We start from the raw sequence: 8,725 nt of genomic DNA, 5'->3' as shown, positions 1-8,725 counted from the left end.
TTATGGCAGTGGGTCCTGTGGGGGATCCCAGTCCTGCAGGGCTCTAGTGCCTGGTTACCTGGACAGCCCAGCCTACTCTAATGGCTCACCCCCATTTGCCATAAGCTATGCAACTTCAGTGGAAATAAGTTGGGGTATGAAAGTGAAAAGCATTTCATGGTCAGAGTTCTGGGTTATTGCACTACAGAGTCTTAATTTGTTACCTCCTTTTTTCTTATCACCTTTACAGGCAGGTGAATAGGAGGGAAGGTACATTGATTGGGTCATCTGGATAGTTGGGTGGTTGCTTCTGTGAAGAAGTCTTGCTTTTTGTGTTTTGTCTGTGGCTGAAGAGGCCAATTTATGAGTTCCAAAATGTCACTGCTCCTTTGGAAAACTTGCTCTGACAGCTTATTTATTTGCTTTGCAGTAACATCTAGCAACTCAGGTACTATTATAATAGACACTATGTGCACAAAGATGGTCCCTGCTTCAGACAACTTACATTTTAAGTGAGGCTCAGCCAGTTGGTTTTTATTTTGCATCTCATATGTAACTTGCCCTGATGAAAGCCAGATCTGCCCAAGAAAGGATCTGTGTTGTCTTTAAGTTTGAGCTCGTTTCTCCTTGACAGTTTATGTAGGCTGCTTTGTCAGGTGAAGTCAGATTGCACAAGGATTACTCATTCTGCAAGAGAACTCCGGTGGCTCTCACTTTCAGCAGGTTGATGTGATAGAATGTCTCATTCCTTTATCATGTTCCCTGGGTCACGTTCCACGTCCTCATATTGGTGTTCACCAGCATCTTGGGATCCAGCTTGCAGAGGGAAGAGATCCACCATTACATATATGGTCTTCTGGCTGCCCTTGAGGTCAATTACCTTCATAAACTGGTATTTTCACATTCTTACTCATATCCTCTTTAGAATGGTTCCAGGAAACTAGCAATAGGCACATGTATATAGTTTTTCCTGTGGGATAATTCCTATGTAAGAAGATAAAAGGCTCAGGAGTTGCAGGTGGTAAAGGCTGACAACCGGTTCTATGAGAATCCAACATCTGTTGGCATTTTATTCTTTCTTACCCACACCCCTTCTCTCCAATCACCAGACACTCCACGAGTTTAGACTACTAAACATTTCTTTAACTTAATGTTTCTTGATGGGCAGAACAAAAACCTTCATCTCATCACATCTCACCTTTTTGGATAAAAATGTATGTGCACTAGTTGAAATGAGAGCCCAATGTTTAATCTGTCAAATTCTGTCATTGTTCAAAACTGAATGTCCCAATTAAACCAGAACACAACTTGTGTGTTCTGGAAGGGGAGTGGAGTGGAATAGAGAATAAAAATGAGTTTTTCATAATCCTGATGGCAAATGAATAGACTGCCTTCTCAGACATATTGCACGACTGATTGTGAATTAAGACTGCTCTATCTCCAAAGGAATTCTGGGGTAGACTAGCTGGAATATTTTGCTCTGAGTTTCTCTTACTATGTTCTTCACGTCATGACTCATAGTATAGAGCAAACTTCTATCTTAGATTTAACATTGTCAAAATTGAAACAAATACAAAATTATCCATCTTCATAAATTTAGCTGCTTTTATTTGAACTATCTATTACTCAGGTAGAATCTCACATTGTGAGAAGAATGAGACAAAACACTTCTCTCCTGCTGGGCTGTACAATATGCACAGTATAGAAAGGGTAAGGTAAGATAGAGACTTTTGGCAATTTAGTGTGAAGGTGCATCTTATATTTTAATTTGGTGTTTCCTTTTGTCACAACTGCAGCCATTTTATAATGTAGAAGTTTTTCTTTCCAATCCTAAGTAGAGACAGTCCGTTCTTGAGGATATGTTGCCCAATAACGAGAACAGTTTCGGGATTAGTTACTTGAATGTAGTTTACAGAGACTCCACCATCTGTAATCTTCCGGTACCTTGAAACAAAACAGTAATTGCAAGATGAACGTGACTGATGCTGTTAACTCTCAAACCTTCTATTTAGGAAAATGAGCAACTTGGGCAGTTCATAATGGAATATGAAATCTCTTGTTTCTAGGTCACTTTATTCAAGTTCAGTCTAGGTCAACAGTGACTGACTGGCATCAGTCATGTTCCTAGAGGACACATCAACCCCCACCTCTGCCAACATGATGCCTCTGTTGAGAGGTGAGGCAAAAGAGGGAACGGACTCAACTGGTATCTGTGCTCTTCATTATTCACCGCTCTTAATCTGGTGCATTGCACCAGCAATAAATTCACTTAATTGTTTCAATATTTTAGTTTAGCCAATCAAGTCTCTTGATGGCTCCTTTTCACTTTTTGGTGCATTTGGAATTCATTTAGAACTTCAATGAACTTTTGTCTGTTCTGTTGCACAGTAAATGCATACCAGAGCTAGTTAGTTAATGACAAATTTAGCAGATAGCAACATTCTACAATTCACATCACTCGTGTGAAGATATTTTAGCAGCATCGTTCAGACCTATCAAATTGATTTATAAATTAAGGTGAAGGTAAAGTAATCTGTGCAACTTCTAAACCTAAATTTTTCTCCCACCTCAATTGGTAATACTGGTAGGCAAATCATCAACACCTCACCAATTGATTTCTCAGATGAATTACCACTTGCCTTCTTTGATATAACTGAGGACTAAACAAAGCAGGCCGTCTGTTTAGAAGTGAATTTCTGGAAGTGTACAACTGTAGCCCATATAACAAACAGGTATTAAAGAATACAAATGGAACATACCCACTAGGTCCATCTGGAATGGCATTTGCTTTGTGGCACAAGTCAAGTACACTCATTCCAGGTTCAAACATCAATTCAGCAAATGGAGCTTCTCTGAAGAGTTCCTGTAATTCTTGGTCGGACATAGTCTCCAGTGCCTCCACATTGCTGTAATATAGTGCTTTAGTACACCTGAAAAAAAATGAGACTCTGGTTAACCAAATTAGGGTTCTACTGTTTCCTTAACTAAGATTTTCTCCCCAAAATCATGGGGAGAAGGTGTTCAGGACTGTGACTGAAGTCAACCTACTCCCTAGTGCATCTGAAACCCTTTAGACCTTGCAATGCTACTCATGGCTAACAACATCTGCATCTTACATAATTACATAATGTGCCTTTCTCCATTTTGTTGTCTCCCCCGTCCCCTGGTTGCAGGACTGATTGTGCAGTCCTAGTATCAGCCTCTGGTCATGAGAAAAACTCATCCGAAATAAGCCTGAAATTGGACAAACTTTACCTTTTAGCAGATTCCAGACCTTCTTTTCCATGAACAAGCTTAGTTACTTCTGCAGCAAGTCGTTTTTGAGGTCCCCACTTTTCAGGCTCCTTAGCATGTATTTCCATGATGTGCTCAATTTCCGAAAGAGGAAGGAAAGTGAAGAGTTTCAGGTACCTAAGGGAAGGTAGGGAATAATTATATCTCTACAATGGTTGGTATATTAGATTTTCTCTTTGCCATGGAAACTTAATTCCGCCTTTAAAATAATTTTTGCTTATTTTAATTAATCCAGATTGTAGATATTCTACTCTTTCAAACCATTCTTTATTTCTGTTTGCATAGTTAGGACTAACAGTGTGAGCTGTGGATTTCAAATATTTCCTCACGTGCATGTGCTTTGGAAACGCATACGCTTTCAAGGTGGTGTCAGACAACATTGGAGCCCCACAAGCCACTTATAATTCAAAGGGTCACTTTTCTGATGTTAACTTGTGATGTGTCTACCAGTATGTGTGAATATATAAAGTTCTAATGTCATGTACATTTATGAACCTTACTTATGTTATTTAACCAATAAAGCCTCATTTTCAAAAGAGGAAGAACTGGCATGGTCTCATACTGTGTCTGTTTGTATATAACACAGGCACACTTTCAGTGCTACTATTGTATACAGTTTTCTGAAGCAAATTTTATAAACAATGAGGTTTAAGAACTACTTGCCTTTCAACAGTGCTATCTGGCTGTCTAACAAAAAACTGATACAGCTCAAATGGAGAGGTCTTATCTCTGTTTAGCCAAACTGCATTGCCAGCAGACTTTCCCAATTTATCTCCAGTGGTACTGGTAATAAGAGGCACGGTGATTCCAAACACATCTTCTCCTGTCATCCTGTGGGGAAAGAATCACAATGCATGAAAATCACATGGCGTGGTAAGCTTAAATGTAACTTGTACATAGAACTAATGGGTCTTCTGAGCTGTTTCTAAACCTTTCACAAAGTAACTAGATTATACTAAAAGTAAATTTAAAAAAAATATATTTGTGTTGTGAACTCATTGCCACTAAATGTCTGAGGCAACACTGGTGGGATACAAAATAGGTTACAATTTTATATGTAATGAGACTATCCACTTAGGTTTTTAAAAAATTAGAAGTGATTTATAAACCCTCAAGCTTCAGGATATAAACCAACTAGCGGCTAACACGAGGTTAGGGATAAACTTCCTCTGTAGGCAGATTATTCCATAACTATCAACTACAGGGTTTCTTGCAGGTTCTTCTGAAGCATTTGGTTCTGGACTCTGACAAACAGAATACTGCATTAAGATGCACAACATGACAATTTTGATTTAAGTGTCTTGTAGATTATGTTCTGTATTCAACCTAACTTGCAGAATGACTTTGAGTGTTGTCTAGATTGTCAGAAGTGCCACAGCATCCTTAATTTCCATTTCAACTACCAAGACAGGCTAGAGCAAGCAATCTGTTTGCACTTACCAGTGCAGCAGCACCACCCTTCCCCCACTGTTGGCAGTCTGCAGTTGCTCCTTAAAAGCATTTTTCAGCAGCCTTTTCTCCTCTACTTTCACTTATCTACTGGGAGAGGATACTGTTATAAATCTCAGTCTCATATGCTGGACAAGGTGAGATGGTTAGAGGCATCTCCTGGTCTCAACAGGTTAGCTGGTGCCGTGGTGTAGATTGCAATTATTGAAATTAAGTGCCTCCTGGTCTCATTGTGGATTGAGACTCCAAAAAAATCTGAGGAAGTATTTCAATGCTGCTCCTTCAAAGTCTCTATACTTCAGGCAACCTAACAATGGAGGATTGTACTATCACCCAGGGACACCCAAGAGTTGTGTCTATTTAGGTATTAGAGATGTTTAAAAAATATATATCATTTTTCATTTGGTGAAAAACTTGAAGTTTTCGAAAATATTGATCACTTTAGTGATACCACTCATTGCAATTTTATCAATAGTTTCGTGACATTTGATGTTTTATTTAAAGGCCCAACTCCTGGAGACATGTGATTGAGACTCCCAGCTTTCATTTAAAAAAAATAAATAAATTTCTAGCCTTCATGGTTGCAGGGAAAAAGCTTGAAAATGGGATCCAAATCTACCCTAAAGGCTCAAAAACCAGAAAACAACACCCATTGTCCGTTTTTTTTTTTTTTTTTAATTTAATCCTGTATTGACTATTTGAGGCCTGACTAATTATTTTTGAATACTTGGGCTTGCCCATGCTGAGTTTGGAGCACTGCTTGAGAAACAAAGGAAAAAATTGGAAAAACTTTGACCCCTCCCGTTTTAACATCGTCCTCATCACAGTCACACTTGTGGATTAGCATGTGCGAAGCAACAGACTCGAACTTGGGATAACCACCTTCTTGCTTTTAAATGACAGGTCCCAGCCTGGGACAAGAGGGCACCTAGCACGCTGAGACCCAACATCTCTCAGGGGCTTCCCGTGCCAGACCACGATGGGACAGGTGGCCTCTGTGAGATGAAGTGGAAGGCCAAGGTAGTGTAGCTCATGCTAGTACCTGTCACGGGCTGCCTATCCCAGGAGATGAAGTGGTTGGCCATGCTCATGTAGCCCATGATGGCACCGGGCAGGCTGTGGCCTCATCTCTCAGGGGAACAACCCTGGTGAGTGACAAAGCCACTGGCCATGGTGGTAGCTCCCGCTGGCACGTGTCACTGCAGGGGTTCCCCATGCTGACGAGATGAAGCAGCTAGCCCTGGTAGTGGCAGGCCAGCCCCTGCTGTCTCTTGGGGGCTGACCATTCCCGCCGAAGCCCAGGCCCCACCAGTCCAGCCCGGCTGCCCCCCCCCATCCCGCTGGCCGTACTTGGTGACGAGCTCGTATCCGGACATGATGTTGCCCATTTGGTCGGATCCCCCCAGCTGGATGCGGCAGTCGTGGTGTCGGTGCAGGTGCAGAAAGTCGTAGGCCTGCAGGGCCGGGTAGAGGAACTCGGCCAGGCTCATGCCCTCGGCGCTGCGGAGCCGGGCCTGGCAGCTCTGCCGGCTCAGCAGGGTGCCCATGCGCAGGCGCCCCCCGACCCCGCAGAGGAAGCTCACCAGCGGCTCGCGGCCCAGCCACCACGTGTTGTCCTGCAGCATCACCTCGCCCAGCCGCGCGCCGCCGGCCGCGGGCCAGTACAGCAGGCGGTGGTTGTCGAACAGCCGCCGCAGCCCCTCGCGCAGGCCCAGCGCGTGCTCCCGCGCGCGCTCCTCCGACAGCGGCTCGCGCTCCTTGGCGCGGCCGCTGGGGTCACCCAGGCGGGCGGTGGCCCCGCCGATCAGCGCGATGACGTTGTGCCCCGCGCGCTGGAAGTGCAGCAGGCCCATGACGGTTAGCAGGTGGCCGACGTGCAGCGAGTCGGCCGTGGGGTCGAAGCCGCAGTAGACGGTCTGCGGGGGCTGGCCCGGCTCCAGCAAGGCGGGCAGCCCCTCCTCCGCCGTCTGCGCCGGGAACACCTCCTGGAACAGGCCCCGCTGGCACTGCGCCGCCAGCAGCCCCTTGGCGGCCGGGGCCCGCTGCCGCTGCTCATGGATCCGCCGGGAGAAGCTGCGCCAAAGACCCGCGGCCCGGCGGCACCCCGCTCGCATCATCGTGGGCGCCGCCATCTTGGGTGGGGGGGTGGCGCAAGGGATGCTGGGATAGTGGCTGACTAAAGCCGGGCTCCTCCCCGCTCACTCTCCGGAACGGGCACAGCCCGCAAGGGGCGGGGCGGGGCGGGGCTCCCTCCTCCCCCGCCCTTCCTTGTTTGGGAGGCGTGCCTCTGCGTAAGAGCAGTTGGGTACAGCAACCCCTCCCCCTCCCTCGCACGCAGCCCGGAGCTCGGCTCCTAGCAACGGGCCGCGCCCCACCCTGCCCCGCCCGGCTTTTATTCATTGCATAAGAAATCGAGAAAAACATCCCCCTAGGAAAGAGCCACGCTCCGTGCCCGCCGTGATTTGCAGACCCTGGCCCCTGGCTGACATCACAACCGGTTCTCCCCCCGGCCCCGCTTCTTAAGGACGAGCTGCCGGGCCAATCTCCTGTTGCAAACGCCGGTTGTTGTCAGAAATAGCCGACGGGTCCCCGTATCGCCTCGCCTGCCCGCGTGGTTCTTGTTGGGAATGTTCGGGGCCGAGGGCGCTGCTACGGTCTGACTGGGCTGCGCTTCTGGGGGAGCAAGTGCTGCCCCGACCTTCCCAAGATGAGACTCGCTCCTGGAGAGAGACTCGAGTAGAGAAACCAGGGTTTTTCACCAAAATCTCACCGGCCTGGTTCATGCAAAGCGCTTAAGCACGTGCTTCCGTTTAAGTTTGTGGGTGACTTCATTGAAATGATTAAAATTAAGCACACGTGCTTAATTACTTCGCTAAATGGGTGCTTATGAAAGGACAGAGGGGCTGCAGACTCTGTCCATTTAGATACCTTGGATAACAGGTGACATATTTTACCAACATAAAATGATACATTTGAGATACTGGGGTAGGGTGACCTGCTGTTAAAGCTTTGTGACCAGCACTTGGAAAGGAAGTGTGGGAAAATGCTATGTACTACTATAAAATATAACAATCAGGGCTAAAAGGGTTGCAGTTTTATTTACCAAATTATGTTACCAAATGATGGGAGGGGGGAGCAGTCACTGCTGGGCTGTGCAGCACAGCTTGGGGCCGGGGATGGCTCCGAAGTGGCTCCTGGCCAGCTGCTATCTGTGTCAGGCGGAGGGAGGGAGGCAGAATGGCCTGGGCACTGGGGGTCATTGCACTCTGCACCTCCCCAGGCGGCCCCCCAGCACCACAGAAATATTGGTTAAGCCGGGCCCACCAGCGTCAATGTTGGTGGAACCTGGGCACCACGGGCCCATATAATTCGCCGCCTGTGCCAGCCAAAGCCCATTGTAAGCAAAGGAAAGATTCTCACAAGGGAGATTAAATGGCCACACTGGGGTATTGCCATTCACTAAAAAATTAGAATATTGGAAAAAATGGGAAAGTTTTAAGTGCAATGTAAACAATATTTGTGGTGTGACAGCATTTACTTATTTCTTCACAGCAGGAAAAGATTCCAGGTGATCATTCTTCAGTGCTGCTCTTGCATTTTGAAACTTCCAATGCTGAGCTGTCTGTGAGGATAATTATCACCTGTTGTTCCCCATAATCAATTGTATCCTGAGCTCAGTGACTCCTTCCCTTAGGTTGGCGGAGGGGCCTTTAGCAGTACTTTCCAGGTTACAAATAGTACACTCCCAATAATAATTTCTGGCTCTTCTGTGCCCTTCTCAATAGATCGCAAAACCCTTTACCAAGGAGGTCAGTGTCATTATCCCCATTTCACTGGTGGGGAAACTAAGGCATAGGACAGTGAAAGGACTTACCCAAGGTCACCCACTAAGCTAGAACCAGCAATAGAACTGAGGTCTCCTGAATCCCAGCCCGATGTGCTAGCCACCAGGCAGCACTGCCTCCTGACAAGCATTTCAGGATGTGTCCTGCCAGATGCTGGG

The 8,725-nt window shown here is 46.2% G+C and overlaps 1 protein-coding gene across 1 annotated transcript; it reads right to left on the bottom strand.

Moving 5' to 3' along the window:
* Window positions 1–1,566: 1,566 nt before the first annotated feature.
* YARS2 (tyrosyl-tRNA synthetase 2) lies at window positions 1,567–6,877 on the bottom strand. Its single transcript, XM_067536158.1, has 5 exons — window positions 6,073–6,877; window positions 3,937–4,104; window positions 3,235–3,390; window positions 2,739–2,909; window positions 1,567–1,923 (listed from the first exon to the last, which is right to left on the bottom strand). Exons 1-5 carry the CDS (start codon window positions 6,852–6,854, stop codon window positions 1,764–1,766), a joined length of 1,437 nt encoding a protein of 478 aa, XP_067392259.1. The 5' UTR covers window positions 6,855–6,877; the 3' UTR covers window positions 1,567–1,763.
* Between the last annotated feature and the right edge of the window lie 1,848 nt (window positions 6,878–8,725).

This window comes from Emydura macquarii, unplaced genomic scaffold (genome assembly GCF_026122565.2).
Source record: "Emydura macquarii macquarii isolate MOO-44397 ecotype Brisbane River unplaced genomic scaffold, CSIRO-AGI_Emac_v2 contig_3530, whole genome shotgun sequence".
NCBI lineage: Eukaryota > Metazoa > Chordata > Testudines > Chelidae > Emydura > Emydura macquarii.
The sequence above is the reverse complement of the archived record's forward strand: the minus strand, read 5'-3'. Positions and strand labels throughout refer to the sequence as shown.